Source organism: Monopterus albus, unplaced genomic scaffold (genome assembly GCF_001952655.1).
Source record: "Monopterus albus unplaced genomic scaffold, M_albus_1.0 scaffold288.1, whole genome shotgun sequence".
NCBI lineage: Eukaryota > Metazoa > Chordata > Actinopteri > Synbranchiformes > Synbranchidae > Monopterus > Monopterus albus.
In genome coordinates this window covers 214,614-231,087 of record NW_018128168.1, presented here as the reverse complement: position 1 = coordinate 231,087, position 16,474 = coordinate 214,614, and the positions used below count along the sequence as shown (strand labels likewise).

The 16,474-nt window shown below is 41.2% G+C and overlaps 1 protein-coding gene across 2 annotated transcripts in view; it reads left to right on the top strand.

The window, feature by feature from the left end:
- The first annotated feature begins 387 nt into the window (after window positions 1-387).
- The window catches only part of grin2ab (glutamate receptor, ionotropic, N-methyl D-aspartate 2A, b), a 112,169-nt gene continuing 96,082 nt past the window's right edge, over window positions 388-16,474 (top strand). The window contains exons 1-4 of one of the 2 annotated variants that reach the window (XM_020622761.1): window positions 388-570; window positions 1,778-1,918; window positions 5,999-6,047; window positions 8,762-8,968. In XM_020622761.1, the coding sequence (XP_020478417.1) occupies window positions 569-570; window positions 1,778-1,918; window positions 5,999-6,047; window positions 8,762-8,968 (399 nt within the window). In that variant the 5' untranslated portion in view covers window positions 388-568. Of the gene's footprint in view, window positions 571-1,777; window positions 1,919-5,998; window positions 6,048-7,515; window positions 7,913-8,761; window positions 8,969-16,474 lie in introns of those variants that run through there. The other variant, XM_020622762.1, reaches the window with a different exon arrangement.

Sequence of the window (16,474 nt, the reverse complement as noted above, 5' to 3'; positions counted from 1 at the left end):
CTGGGTTATTTACTATTTTACTAACAATCTGATTCATAACTATCATATTTTTAACAGGAAATTACCCAAGGATTATTTTTGGTTTATTCATCACCTAATCAAGTTATTGGTCACCGGATTAATCCATTTTTCATCAGTTGGTTAACCGATTACAGTATGCCCCATAGCCTTTTGTGTTATTTTGACCCATCTTGACCCATTCTGCCTTCGCCCACACCCTGTTATTTTCTGGCCATTTCTATAAAGTGCCTCTAGATGTACCCAGACTTTCTCTCTGTTTCCTGTCACCTGACTGCTCACCAGCACACCTGTTTGCCATTACCCAGTCCGCCTCGTTTCCCACACTCCGCTTGCAGGTGGCTGTCCTGCTTCCCAGCCATAGTCACCTGCTCATGTCTGCCTATTTCTTCCCCTGCCGGTTTGTGGATCCTCAGCCTGAAATTACTGAACTTTGTCTTCAGTTTGTTCCCTGGGGATTGCTCGTTGTGTTCGGCCTACTTGCCTGCTGGTCCTGGTTCTCTTGCTCTGCCTCTTATTAGCCCTGCCTGTTTTTGGTTGTGTGGACTTCATGTAAGTTTGTTTGGTTGGTTATTAAACTAACTGTCTGCCTGTGTAGTACAAAATGCAAACTGGTTTTTGAAATGATGTGTTGATGAATGAATTTAACCGGTTGTACATTTTGGCCCTCAGCCTATGCTTCAAAGACCACTTAGGGCACATTCTCCATTCTTTCTTCATTAATCATTCAATAACTACTCCCTCTTAATACTTTCAAAATACAAGAGGCCAGTCCCTCTGGTTCCCCTCCAAACAAATAATCCCACAGTATTTTCTCACCTCTAGAGGAGCTCTTAATTGATCATTGTTCACTTTATTATCCCAATATGCTGATGCCAGCATCCATCTACAACGTTCCCCCCCACCACAGGGATAAAGACTTGATCAGCAGTTGGTTGAAAACCCAGCTGGGAGTTTGTGTTATTGTGCGATTCATCCCTGTAATCGGGTGTTATACCCAGATAAAGTCTGAGCCAATATATCTAAATGTTTAGAGTACTCTCCTGATTTAAATTATTACATGTTTTTTTTTGTTCATGTTATTATAAAACCAGTAACACAAGTGTGGCTGTGACTCATAAGAGCTCAAGGGTGACCTGAAATACATCACCGGAGTCACATAATTCACATCTAATAGTTTTAGGTTCACATACTCGTTTCCGGTTCCATCTATCCTCTGTGCTAACAAACAACTTTGCCGAGACTAAAACAAACACAACCCGCTTCCCGTTTTTCACTTTGAACACTTACAGTGTGTCCTGGCAAACCTTTCAGTGAAACTTTTGTTTTAAGGTCATATTGTTTGTCCTTTTATCAACATATCTCAATCTGTAATTGAATAATGCTTCAATCTCACAGGCAGGCTTTTGTTATTGGCATTACAGATATTTAATGCATCCTCTGGCTATGCTGATAATAGTAAGGCCATAAAAAGTTACAGCCTCAAGATGAACTATTTTAAATTGTTCTGTGGACTGGGCCAATTAATTTGATTTGTCCACAGCTTTCAGCGTGGAAATGCTCCATCTTGGCCTGAAGTGGCCAACATACACTCTATACAAATGGGATTTCCCATAGAAGTGTGAATATGTCAGCTGTCAAACTGGGCACCAAAATGTTCCCTGGTGCTTCAAGTGCAAATTAACCAAGACGGTCTAAATGTGTTCATCCCAGATGAACTGGATGACATCATTTCTGCATATTTTTGTGTGTGTTCCAGGTTGCTGCTTGAGGTGGAACATATGGAGGAGTCGGTGTACTTTGTGTCCCTGTGTGCATGCCATAATTCAGCAGCTCACAAAGCCTGTGACCTCCATTTCACTGTTGTGATTGTCAAGTCAAGACTTAATGGAAGCTGCAGGTTAGTGCTTGAGTATTAAAGTAATAGGCCAGTATTCTGCGGACTATGCTTACTTGCTTTTGGGATGAGAGTTGGATTGGAAGACTCGTAACGCTCTCGTGTTTGTACAATTATCAGCTACGACCAGCAGCTTAGTACAAAGACAAAGCGGGGGAAATGGCTAACCTGGCTTTGTCCAGAGGTAGCCTACCAGCACCTCTAAACTCTAAACCATTTAATGTTAATGTTTTGTTTGTTTAATCAAAAGTGAAATCTAAAAAACAACAGTTTTGGGGTCTTGTGCATCAGACTAATTCTTGTTTCTGATGTTGCCATGTAACTAGATGAGACCTTTTGTTATTTTTGCTCTTTGGGTTTAGTATGGATTAAACTAAAGGTATAACATATTTTTGGGGATCACTCTCATTCTCCATCACAGAGATATGTACTACATTTATCTATAAGTTAATTTAAAATAAATATAGTAGCGGATGCTTCAACTACGTCCAACGTAAGTTTGAGTACACACAGTGCAGAAAGTGATTAATTTGTAATTTTTTTTTTAACTGATTCCATCTGATTCCATCGTTTCCATCAAGCCAATCTACTCTGTTGTCATATTTAACAATCGTGTTCCATCAACTCAAGTTCGAGTGTTGGTGACTTGACAGACTAAAGAAAAATATGATGTGCAGTGAAACAGATATGAGTGGTATTGATCTTCTTGTCTATTGAATTGAGAAACCAAATAGGTTTATTTTCCAAATTGTCAGGTTATTCCTTTAATATCTGCTGCAGCTGTCGTCCATTATACTTGTCTCTTGTGCCTGATGCTAAAAAGGCTCGTTGCATGGAAGTTATAAACTTAGTTAACTGGAGTTTCCAAGTTCAGTTGTTTTAATATCCATCTACACTGCTGATCCTGAAGAGGGTCGTTGGGCGGCTGAAGCCAGTCCCAGCTGTCACTGGGTGAGAGGCGGGATACACCCTGGACAGGTCACCAGTCTATCAAAGGGCTGACACATAGACACCCATACTCACACTCACGTGCAGTTTAGATTCGCCAGCCTAAGCTCCATGTCTTTGGACTGTGGGAGGAAGCCGGAGTACCTGGAGAAAACCCATGCAGGCACAGGGAGAGCAGGCACAGGGAGAACAAGCAAAGTCCACACAGAAAGGCCCCGGGTTGGCCGGGTTTCGAACCCAGAACCTTCTTACTGCGAGGAAACAGTGCTAACCACTATTTCACCATGCTGCCCGTTGTTTTAATATATAATTTTAGTAATTTCTAAATCAGTATTCAGAATATGAATTATTCAAATCTCTAAACGTACCTGTGCTGATGAACCTTTAATGTATTAAAGTAAAAAATTTATGAATGAAAAGATTTTCGTGTGTGTATTTAGTTCATTGATTTCAGCAACAAAAAGTTATGAAGACAGGTCTCACTAAAGCTTCAGAAGTTTCTGCATCCTTACATGCAATTAATTATTATAATTATTGACTGACCTTTTCACGCTAAGCATAATTGCTGATGTAGAAAAATGAAGACGACACAGCAGTGCATCACTCCCCACTAATTGATTTGGCTGCTGCACTCATGATCTTTTCACTGTGATCAGCACTGTGACAATTTTTGATATGAGTAGTTTTCAAAAGCGATTTGTAAATTTGAATTGACGATGATACCACCCAGGTGGACTGTTTAGGAGTCGTCTAAATCTTCCCTGAGCACCACATACAGTACTGCCCCTGTCTGGCTGTAGGAAGCAGTGTCATCTATGGGAGAGCTCATTCCAGGTCACCCACTCTCTGTGGGCGAGAGAGCGAGAGAGGGATGGGAGTGTGAGCGGGAGGGAGACGAAGTAAAAAGACAGACTAGAGAGAGAATATCTATAACTCAGTAAATGCCAGCTATCACATCGTTCTGTTCCAAAATAGAGAGCCTTGAATAAATTTCAGTTTATTTTGATGCCATTTATTGACGAAGTGATTCATTTCCTGAGCCAATATAAAACCATGTATGCACTGTCTTTGCTATGGCAGTGCCTCCGTCTGAGGAAAAAAAAAAAAAGAACAAGACTGAAAATCATTGTATAGAAAGAAATTTGTCTTGCAAGCTTGCCTCTCCTCTGAGCTCATCACACAGTTATTAGGCTGAATGCAGCCCACCTACTTTCTTTACCAACCAGCTTACTTCCAGTTGCATAGAAACATTACAAGTGAATCATACTTTTGTGGATTTCTATTGTGTTGCCTGCCAATCAAAGTCCTGATGATTGTCAGAAGAGCCCCGGTATGAAGATGCCAATGCATTTGAAAACCGTCAGTGCTACCAGAGCTAATGTAGGCAACTGTGTGTTAGAGTGTGACCAGTTAATTTGGATTAAGGACTTGGTGTGACTGCTTCAAAATGTAAAAAAACCAAAAATGCTTTTTCTTAAAAACACAAATTGATAGTAAAAACACAACCCAGATTGTGCCATCAAGTCTTGTCATGGAAACTTTTTTTTTTTTTTTTATGAAAAAAGGTTTTTAAGTGAAGTTGACAGTTACTGGGTTTCTCTTAGCTATGCAGCTAATTAGCAGGGTGTGTTTGAAAAGAGCTCCATATTAGTTGCACTGGCAGAGCTGGTTGCAGCCAGGCTGCGTGTGCTGGGTGGGTGTGATCAGTGGGGCTGGCTTCATGTACGGTAGCAGTTAGCACATACTCTATGTCTGTGAATGGGGGCTTATGCTCAGTTCTACGCCAGATACATATATAAACCATATGTATCTGGACTGAAGGACCTGAGGTAACTGCACCTCTGCCATTAAAGTGGGGACACGCTGAAAAATTGAGTTACCATGGATACAAAAATTGCCCCCATTTCTTTGTTGGCACAGGCCCATTGTAATTGTTTTTTTTTTTCCTGTAATTTGTATCTATTTATTCATTTGTGTATCAGTTCATTTGTGGACTTGCTTTAATTGTTTTGCTTTGTTTCCTGATTTCTTCTATTGGAGTATTGGGCTTTGACTATTATCCAGACGACATTAGTGGAATGAGCTTTTGTCTTCAGTAATTATATAGAGTAATACCAAAATAGTTAGCACACTGTTGACACGCTACACAGTGATAATGGTCTCCCCTGTCTTTTTCACATATTTTATCATCACACACTGATATGAGCTATTAGCAACAGCCTTGTGAAATGTAATCAGACAGCAGAAATGAAAAGGTAAAGGCAGCTGGTTCATTGAGGTGTTTGGACGCTTGGAGTCAGATCTGAACCAAGTGTCCGCATCTGTGTGTATCCAGTGTCATCTCTGCCACACGACATGCCTGGGTAACTTCTGTTCACTGTGTTGCTGGTCCATGAAAGATACATGACGACTGGGCCCAGTGGTTATAAATCCAGTAAAATAACAGGGACACGTTCAGAAAATTCCAAGACTGTGGACTCCCCCCCCTGCTGTCTAAATACCTACAACTGTCTAAAGACACAGCAGAGCTGACTCACTATACAACCCAAGTGTTGGGCTTGTATGCACCAGATAAATGCATACAGAGAGAGAGAGAGAGAGAGAGAGAGATATCTATGTGTAGGCAGAGTCCTGTAAAAAGGTCATGTCCCAGAAATGACTACAGGGACATCTGCAGGCATGCATACCCTTGAATGAGATTATAGTTAAAGAAAAGGACAGCTTTTATGAGCTTATTTATGGTGGCCCGGAAGAATGTATGACTTTATTTCCTTGGCAACAGCTTAAAGCTTAAATATAGAATATGACAAGCTTGGCGATACTCAGCTGGGGCTAACTTTTAGATAACAGACTGAAAATAAAACCCACCGTTAAGGGTATCCCGCAGCATCCTTTACAGCACCTAAAAGGTTGTCCTGGCTGTCCGGCCTATCCCAACATAATGCCTCTAATGGGCAAATAGCAGAAGGACAAGATGGTGGGAGGGATGGTATGAAAGAAAACCAGAGCTTTTATATTTGGAACCCCAGGAATTTTTCCTCAAAGGAAAAGTGGACCATCAAGCACGTTTTGTGCCGTGTTTCTTCCTCTCTTTTATGTCCATGTTAGGCATTCATCTTTTTTTCTTTTATTCAGAGGCTCGGAGGCTCAGGCTGTGACAGTGGAGGACAGAGGACCTCAACAGGTGGAAATGTTTATTCTTGGCATGAAGGAGGAAGAGGAGGGTATAGTGAAGTGTTCCTCAGTTATAAGCCTTCTGATCCACTTGTGCTGCACTGTGTTTTTACCTCAAAGTGTAACTCGGCTTCTGACAGCCAGTCCTAGTAGAGCCATGCCTGCTATGACCCCATGCAGTATCTACACCATCTGTCTGCAATGGGACTCCAAGGCAACACTCAGAGGGAATGTAGAGAGAGGGATGGAGGGAGAGGGGGAAGTTTTGTCAGCGCTCCCCGAGGACCCCCTGTGCTGCAGTGTTGATCTGCTAATTATGTTTAATTGAGGCTGTGTAATTCACTAGCGTTGCCTCTGTTTTTCCTTTATCTGCCCCGTAGGTTTTAACAAACTCCGCCGCTGACGAGGAAACATGACACATTATCAGCAATAAACGCTGCGGTGCAGTGATTTTGAAGGGATCGGGATTTTAATTTTGAAGAAGTTGGGTGTGTGCGTGGGGACCATTGGATTGGGTTACAGCACTTAAGCGGATATTGAAATATTTTATCTGTGCCCATGCAGCGGATGCTCTGAGGAGTGAAGGCGCGACGCAGCGACTTGTTTGACGCCGAGACAGTCGTCACAGACACGCGCGCGCACACACATGCACAAACGCGCACACGCGGTTTCGTTTGGCGAGATGGCACCAGGTGATGCCATAAACGACAAATGATGTGTGCCATGGCTCTCTCGTGTCTTCGTTTTTCTGGAGAAGACGCCAGGAAAAGCGACACGGAGAGGCAGAAAAAACACGATGGAGAGCGAGGTCAGTTTTAACTGGCTGTGAAGTTGGAGTCGCTTTTTTTTGGGAGACTAAACATGGCGAAATGTCCTTAACGCGCGCCTTCTTAATGTGTCAAATATATTTTTGATATTTGAATATGAGCAGATGAAGTCATCCAAGTCTGCACTCCCCCACCACTACCCCTCAGTCCCGCAGCACCACCACGCCACCCTTCTCTCATTCGGGCCCGGTGCTTATATGTTTAATTAACTAGGCTGATGTGTGAGTACCTTCAGCCAGCGAAGCGTAGGCGGGCGGGCTGAGGGGTAAAGAGACAGCCGGAGAATAATTCCTCCTTTCTCTTGCTCGGTCAGCTACCGGAGCATCACTCCTGTCGTACGGCGTAGGAAGCTACAAAAATAACTCGACCCGTTTAAACTTGTTCCCAATTGTTTTGGGGGGTGATTTTTCTGGAGTGCGGCTCCCGTTCGGAGAGCGCGTGAGGGAGAAGCAGAAAGAGAGGGTGAGTGAGAAAAGAGCGAGAGAGAGGGAGTGTGTGAATATATGCGTGTGTGTTTTGATGTTATTTGTGACGGAATCCCCCTTCAGTCTCCAAGAATCGGCGCGAGGAGAAGGAGAGGAGGAGGAGGAGGAGGAGGCGGCGCGCGGACCTGTCCACGAGCCCTCACTGCGGAACGAGCGGGGCCTGCGGAACGCGCGGGGCTGCCGCTGGAGATTCTAAACCAACGGGTATTTTGGATTCTAACTGATCCCCGCACGTCAACGGCTGTTTTTCTCCTTACCCCCTTTTCCCCCCAGTTTGTCTCCGCCGTTGAATGGACGGTGTTTGACAGCTTAACCGAGAGGAATACGACCTATCCACCGGTGGGAGAGGTGGTGGTGGAGGGGGGAGGTCTTCAGAGGCAGACAGGTGGATTTATCTGTGTGGTGGTGGTGTTTTCGGGGAAACTAGATGGAGGAAAAATTGATGGATTAATTTGACGGAGGAGAGTCGTATGCGATTCCCACTCCGAGGGCGCCCGAATGGAGTAACAGGCTGCAATGTCATCTCCACCTGGCCGCCTGGAGAGATGTGTCACGGGAATGGGGTGAGTTAGCTTAATTAGTTTTGTTTTTTGTTTTTTTTTTGGCCTTAGCTTAACGCTCTCCTGTTGAGGGGGTGACTCGGAAATTGAGCAGCAGTTGTGCGGGTTTAGTGCTTTAATATCTGCCGCACACTCACTCTCTGCTCAAAGTGGAGCAGAGGCGGGGTGGTGGGGCGGTTGGTTTGTGTTCCTCTCTCCGCTCCTTCGTTCGTCCGAGTCCTCCACACACAACCTGCTGCATGCCCTAGATAGACGAGCCCGGTACCCGAGAGAGGCGCGTGAGGGGAATATTCACCAAGGAGCCACAGGCTGTTTTTACCGCTCCGTCTCCATCCGATACACACACTGTGCCAATTTGTCTTTCAATTTCTCACCGTTCTACCTTTTCGTCTATTCAACTTGTTTTCGTCACGCACTCTGCCCATCCAATAAGCTCCTTTCTCAGCATCTCACACACGCACACATTTGTGTTCGAAATACACCACAGATAAGGATACGCACAAACACATACGTAGGCTATAGGCATTTAGAATAAGCTGGTAGCCAATTGGATGCAACTGACTGTTAAAATGCTAATGAGTCATGAGGAATATAATGACATTGGGTAATAATGTTTATAGCTGGTGTGTGTGTGTGTGTGTGTGTGTGTGTGTGTGTGTATAGGCACCGGCCCGCCAACGCGCGTCCTTTTTATAGAACAGAGTCAAATTCAACAAGTCTGCGCTTTTGTGGCGCTGCAACACAATAAGCAACAGCATCTTGATTTGATTTTGATTTATTCTTTCAAGCATGTAAAGACAGTTGATATGTCAACACACACAATTTTACACATTCTATCTTTTTTATTTTCAGATCAAGTTTGAACACTTTTCCTCTGGTTTCACTGACGCTGTGAGAAAGAACCAAAATGCCAATAAATGGACAAGTCATGGTGGCTGCCCGCACTGGCCCTCGCACCACGGCAGTAAAGCTCATCATTCATCGCGTGGACTCCAAAGAAGAAGGCGCAAAAGCTCCGCAACCGCAAACCTGCAGCAGCCACGCTTTGTGACACCGAAGGTAAGGACCGCGGCTGGTTGGCGAACAGGGGACGGAGCGCCGTGCGACGCTGAGCGGCGCTGTTGCATCGCATTTTCCCCGGTCGCTGATGAGAAGCCTGTAATGAATTCATATCTCAAATTACAGTTTTCAGGCTTTTAATGCAGTCACGTTGGAGAAACACATTTTCTTCCGTTTTCCTCCCGTTTCCCGTGCCAAGTCTGACACACGAAGTGTCTTCTCCTCCCCGCATGGACGTAGGAACCATCACACGCACACACACAAACAGATGTTGCATGTATTTCTTTGGGGGGGGGATGAGACCATAAGTCTGACATCTGAGTAGGCTGTAGGAGTCTCACAAGACAGAATATATGGACTAGCTCTAGATCCCATAATCCCCCACTAGACTAAAAAAATGCTTCTGGTGGCAAAGGGATGGCTGTCATTTTTAATGCCAAATATGGTGTGTACTTTTGTCAAGCTCCTTAAAGGCAACCCTTCATTCATTCTATACCAGATTCACTGGCGACCTAGAGAACAGGGGAGAGAGACTGAAGATGTGCTCAGCAGTAGCCTATTTTCTTGAATAGTGGGCTGACACAAAAGGAGATCAACTCTGTAGGGCATGAATGCAATGGAGTGGGGAGCAGGGAGTGTCGGGAGCTGTTGCTGTCTTCATTAAAATAAATATCTTGAACAAGGCTGCAATGAATTCTGGGTGTGATGTCATCATACATTTTAACTTCACCAGTATTTTATACATGTAGAGTTTTGCAGGGACTGAATCAATAAAAGAAGGGGCACCAATCAGTACATCAGCTAATGAGCCTTTCCAGTATTATTATTATTAATAAATACATGTACCAAACTACACTGTAAACACTAAACCATTGTGAAGTTTTGACACATACTGATATTTTGTTTGTATTTTGATTTACTGGAGAGATGAATCAAGCCCAATAGGTCCTTTTAGTGTACAAGATGCATTTTATACAAATTTTCATTATCATTAATTAAAATAACATTTAAATTAATCCAAACTTGATGGCCGAATCGTTTTGCACCCTGGGAGCCGTAGATTAACTCACCTTGTTTTACAGAGAGACTGACTTTCGCTGCGTCTTTCTTCAGTTTCTCCTCAGCTTTTCACATCTCTGTGTGGCATCTTCACTCTCTGTTTCAGTGGTGGAAAAAGTAATGAAGTACATTTACACTACTGTTGCACTTAAGTACAATCTTAAGGCATGTGTAGTTTGAGTATTCCAATTTTCTGCTACTCTATATTTTAGCTTGACTACATTTCAGATGCAAATATTATACTTTTTACTGCGCTACATGTATAGCTTTAGTTACAGTATAATCCTAAAACTTTATTAATCCTTGTCACAAGCTACCCAGCAGTAATTCCCATGATAAACATATAAGGTAGTTAACATTGGCTCCACCTTTACTTTTAAATGTGATGTACACACTAATGCATCATTATGATATACATTAATATGAAATGTACACTTCTGCATTACTTGTGCTATTTCAAGTATATTTTTATGCAAATATATTTGTACTTAAAATCGTGAATGCTGACCTCTACTACTATTGCTACTTTTACTTAGGGGGTTGAGTACTTCTTCCACCACTGCCCTTTTTAAAATAGCTGCTTCCAAGACTTGACCGCTGAACTGAACCAAACCATTGTAAAAGTAGTTAGCCATGGTAATTCAGATTGCCTAGCTTGACTGACTGTCAGCACATTTTGATTTTAGGTTAACTAAGCATTTGGATGTAGGAATCAGTTACAGTGGAAGTGTTTCTGTCATTGTTGCATAGTGTTACTTACACATCTTTTATAATATGCTTGAAATAGCACATTTTCAAATATGATACAGTGATCATCATATTAAAGGATGCTAATACCACATCCACCAGGAAGGTCAGGCGAGCTGAGCAGCAGCACCAGTGCTCCGTGAGACATTCAAGGACCATAGAGAGTGTAGGTCTCGTCTGCGATGGAATACACTTCAATACATTTGTCTGATGGCAAATAAACACAAATAGTTTGAACTGAAACTTATCCATTTGCTGCTGTTTTTGTGCTTATTCAGACTGACCACAATATATTTATTTACAATTAATGTTGAGAAGGGCACTTAACTTGGCGAAAAGGACGTGCCAGATTTTATGACAGGCCCTACTTTTCTAATCACTTTGTTCAATTGGGCCTTTGTATTTTTCTTTCACCTTTCACAGTCTGCTATTAGCCACCTTCTGGAACAAAGCTCAAAAGAAACATCACTGTGATGTGATGCATGCTGTATTGAGTCCCATTTTGTCTCCAGCATGACAGTATTGAAATTGTTTAGATAAATCTCACTGAACTGTTCATCTGACCTTCTCTAGTGTTGGCAAAGTAGGTACTATACTTCAGAACTCATTGTCTCGAAGTAGCTCATAACACTGTGTTCAGTTTCTCTACAGTTAGAACTATTAATCCCTCACATTAAATGTGCTGTTCTCAACATGTTATCGTGCTGCTGTTAACAAGATGGCCCTCTTGAGATTGTCACCAGGTACAAGAATTTAATGGTTGTGTGAATATTTCCAGTTCTACTTAGGTGCCAAAGACCCAAATGATGCCTTTTTAAAATGAGGGTATTCAGAAACGTTTCTTGTAAAGAAGGGGCTTCAAAAGGTGAGCAGTCAGTCGACTCTGTGTCATCCTGGACTTAATGGTTTTTAACAGTGTGCAAGACATTTTTAGAGCTGCAGCCCAAAATTTGCCCAAAATATACATATGCCTGCAAGTGGGGTTTAGAGAGACACCATGCAGAAGCTGCTTTTTGTCATGAAAGATGCATAGTTTCTATCTCTGAACTGTTTTCCTGAAATGATCCATAGGTATTACAGATATCATTGTGCCTTTATTATGGCATACTGTAGTCTCGGTGTATCAACAAAATAGTTTAACCTTACAACTGCCTCTTTCATCATCATAATTACTGAGCCATTAAACATTGCTTTGGCATTTTTCATGTTATTTTATGAGTGTGGTGTTTGCCTGTTTTTTTTTTTGTTTGTTGTTGTTGTTTTGGTATAGCTAAAGGGCATGTCAATCACACAGACAGTACTAGAATTAAACCAACTAAGAATGATTAAATTATCAGCTTCTCCTTCTTTTTCTATCTCTTAAAAATGAGAAAAGTAAAAAAAACAAAAACTAACCTGTGGGTGGAATCTGCACCTCCCTGACCTGCATTGTAGATGTATTGTTCCTGCAGGAGGCATTGACATATATTCTATGAGAGCTACAGCAAAAAAATCCCCTTATCTGAACAGTATTTTCGGTTGCAGCTCACTGTCCACTAAAGTTGACGAGCTACATGTTTGAAAGCTGTTTTCGGTGGTGGTGTGCTGCCTAACCACGTACAGCCAGGAAGCCTCTGGTATGGCCTTCAGTCGCCATTTGCTAAGTGCTTTCCTTAAAGTCAATCTGCTACTGTGCCTGTACTGTGTTGCATCAGATAATCTTGTCCTGAGAACATCCATCACCAGAATTTCATTACATTTGAGTCTGTGGCCAACAAATTTAACTCCTTTTCTTGATCACAGTTGCTGTCAGACATACAATTACAGGTCAAATGTCTCTCACATGGGTTTTAAGACATTGAAAAATGAGTATTTTCATTTTCGTGTCCCTAGCAGTTACCAGTGAAAAGGGCTGAGTGACAAATGATAACGAGTCATTTGACCCCCCCTCCCTTCCCGCTGATCTTTTGTATACTGGTGTGTGATAAGGTAGTCTCTGGCACAAGTTAATATCCCAAAAGCTCCTTATGAATGTGTGCTGTTTAATCCTTTAATCAAAACGCAGTTGGTGGTCTCATTTAATGAGTTAGTGAGCCATAGTTATATTAAGTAGGGTTTGACTAATACACTGTTTTTGAACTGATATTTTTAGAGGGAAGTTAATGATTTGTGATGATGCTCTACATCGGTAAAGTTGGCCATTTCATGACATGAAAGACACATATTCAGTGTTTTTACATGACTTGAATGTTGAAAATGGTAGTAGTAGATGTCTTTAGGTCCACAGCAAACACCTTACCTAATTCTTTCTAAGGGTAATAGTAGTATTTGCCATGAAAGTGAGTAGTGTGTGTGTGTGTGTGCGCAGCAGTAAGGTCCTGCTACTTGCATATCGCAGCAGACAGTAACACAGTCTTCGTTAGCGGTTGATTGTGACTAAATGTTTATATCAACGGTAGTAGTAGTAGTAATAGTAGTACACATGTGCATCAGTGTCTTTTCAATAGTCTAAAGTGTTTTCATCTGCTTCAAATTCCACATAAGTTTGATCCAATTCCAGCTCACTTTTCAGATCTTCCCAGATAATCCAATTGGAATAAATTGGAAAATTGTTTTGTTTTTTCAAGATCAAAAACTATTTCTCATTGCTTAGGCTAGGATTTGGAAATCAAATCCTATTTTTATTGATCTTTGCATGTGAGTTTTCATCACTCAAAGGCAAATAGTTTTGATGCTGAAAATCAGGGCACTCTTGATCCTACTTGAGAGGTGGTTTCAGGGTGGGTTTAGAGATGTGACAAATAACAGAGCTGTAACCAATAAAATGCCACCTATACCTCCTGAGTAGGAATTAAAATCACATTTAATTTTCCTGTTTTAGTCAACAAATCTGTCAAAACAGTTGGGACTGGCAACTGACGTGTGAAGGTCTGGGTGGGAGGTTCAAAATTGTTCACCCACAAAAGGGGGGCCTGAGCAGAAAATAATATTTGGGAACCACTGGCTTAAATAAATGCTGACTAAGTTGAGGTTTACTGACCTGTACTGACAGTTAGTCAAACCTGAATGAAAGTCTATAGAAGCTTCTAACTGACCACATGTAGCGGTCATGTTTTTGGAGTAATAAACAAAAGCTGCTGTTTATTATCTGGGGAAAAAATCCAAAAGAAATATCAATGTAGTTATTTTCCTTATTTGTCTGAAAACCAAATGTGCTGTGAGGCCTAGTCCTTGTCTACCATCTGTAAACAATGTAATACTTAGGCATAAAACAGCTCCAGTGCCAACAAACTAAACTACAGTAGGGCTATTTGGATATGGTCAGGCATCATTAATTAATCCTAAAGCTGCATTAATTGAATTTTTGACCACATGACAGATGCTGCAAACAAAAACACTGACAAATTATCACCTTATAAAGGTGTTATGGTGAATGTGTTGGCAGACAATTACTTGTGTACATATTCAGTAGACATGGAGCAACATTAGTATTCATTTTAAGATGTTACTCTAGCTAACTAATGAATGTACACTAAGTTCAATATTCATTCCTTATCACTCCGTTTTGGTTTAAACAACCCCTGATGTGACTGTTTAGCTGCCATATGCCACTTTGATGATGCTTATTCGGCCCCTAACTGCTGTGTGGTGCCTGGCAGGTCGCAGACAATGGGTTCGTCAGAGCTTTTTCACTTCAAATAGTTGCTGGTTGATACTGAGAATAAAACTGATTAGATTGAAGAGACCGAACCAAAACTGTTAAAAACTGATTATGGCAGAATATGGTAAAGCACTCCGTAGAGGAGCTGTCGAGTTTGGTGATAATTCTCTGTGGATTTATCACAACAAACAATGCCTTAACAGTATATATGGTCATTTGATCCATAGCTAATATAAAATGCTGATTAGTGCAGCTTTAAAATCCCTGCACTCCTTTTTGAATGTAAACGCTGCAACTTCAGCATTGATAGTCGGTGGTCATCGTTGTTAAATAGCAGATGCACACAGATGTGCTCTCCTTTGATGTCAGTATTCATCTTCCAGCTGAAAGCTTAAAGCTTTCAAGATGGTGTATGTCTTATTTGGGACCGTGACCCCCGACTGGGTCTATTTGAATAGTGTGCTTTTGAATTAGCTTGATTAGTATTAAGCACAACATGTGGCTCTGGGAGTGAAAACATTTCCCGCTGCCTAGGAGGCTGGCTGTAGTTGTTACCTTAAATGATGACTTTTCCACTTTGTCAGTTTGAGGGTTCTTCCAAGTTAAAAAAAAAAAAAGTTAAAACTGTTTTAGAAGGTGCCCTACGTGTGGCCCTGTCATTTTGGTCAACTTAGTAAAACCCATATTCCAATTTTATGCTTTTGCAGACACCGGTTTTTGGTTCTAACTAATACAGTAATTTCACAGTTAAGACATTCTTTAGCTTTTAAAATTCAATTAGATTCAGTTTTCCATGGTTACGATTAAAAAAAAAAGCACTAATTAATTGTCTTGGTATTATTTTACCACTTTATCTCCCAAAGTGATCATTATGAGTGACTGAGGTCTCACTGACTCCATGAAAGATGGCTACCATGCTCATAATCTCATATCTCATATGTTACGGTACAATTAGCTCAATGTGTCCCTGAAATGATAAGTACTTTTTTCCCCCCTGTGAATCTGACATTGTTACAGGAGATAACGCACAGTAAACGTTTGGTTAAACGATGGTACTGTGAAGCTGCACAGTCATATTCTATATTGTATTGGCAAAAGAGAGTGTAAAAAATAGTTACTGCAATTTTCTTGATAAGCCAGCAGCTACATCACGCGCACACACACACAGTCTGGCACTGTGCTCAGTACTAACTGCTAATGATGTTAAGTCTATATTGAATTTCATCTATCAGCTTCAGAATAAGCAATGGATTTAGTTTTCCCTATATTATATTTCTTGTGAAAACACTGTAGAAGTCCATAAAATCATAGTGAATTGAATTAAATGTATTTTAAAAATATTAATTTGTTTTAGAATAGGTTTTCTTTTTAAACCATTTTATGTAAACGAGTTCGAGTTACAGGGAAACACTTGTTTTGTTAGTGAGAACACGAGTCAAGCTTCTAGTTTTCAGTGTCGTACAGTTGAAATGCGCACCGAGACTTTCTTTGATCTGACATGTACTCCCCACATGTGAATGACATGAGATAATTTAATGACATGACTCTTCTTGTTACCAGACCAATCGGATTAGATTCAGATTGTACAAAGAGTAACTTCAGAGTGTTTTGTAAACTCAGTTTTACTGCCTCACCTTTCCTAATGATTGTGTATTGTAAAAAAAAAAAAATTGGGGGCAAACGTGCCTTTTGTTAAGTATCTAAGTTTCATGTTGACAACAGACACAGTGTGTTCCAGTATACTTCCTTACACATTATACTGTATGTGCACATGCTTGTAGATGCTGACTAGCAAGCTAAGGTTGGCTGTTGTACTTATGTGGCTCTTTAATGTCAGTCACAGCCACTGTCATGCCACTGATAGGATAGTGGTGTTACTGCTTAATGCAAATTTGGTTTAAAGCAATGTTTTAATTGGGTAAATGCAAATAAGTTCCCAAACTGCACAGTGATACCCAGCGGCATGCGTATAGGTAGATGCATGAGTGTTTTAAAAGTAGTTTGAGCTTGTGTTTTTTTTTCCCACAGGACTAATGTTACCAAAATAAAACTGTTTAATT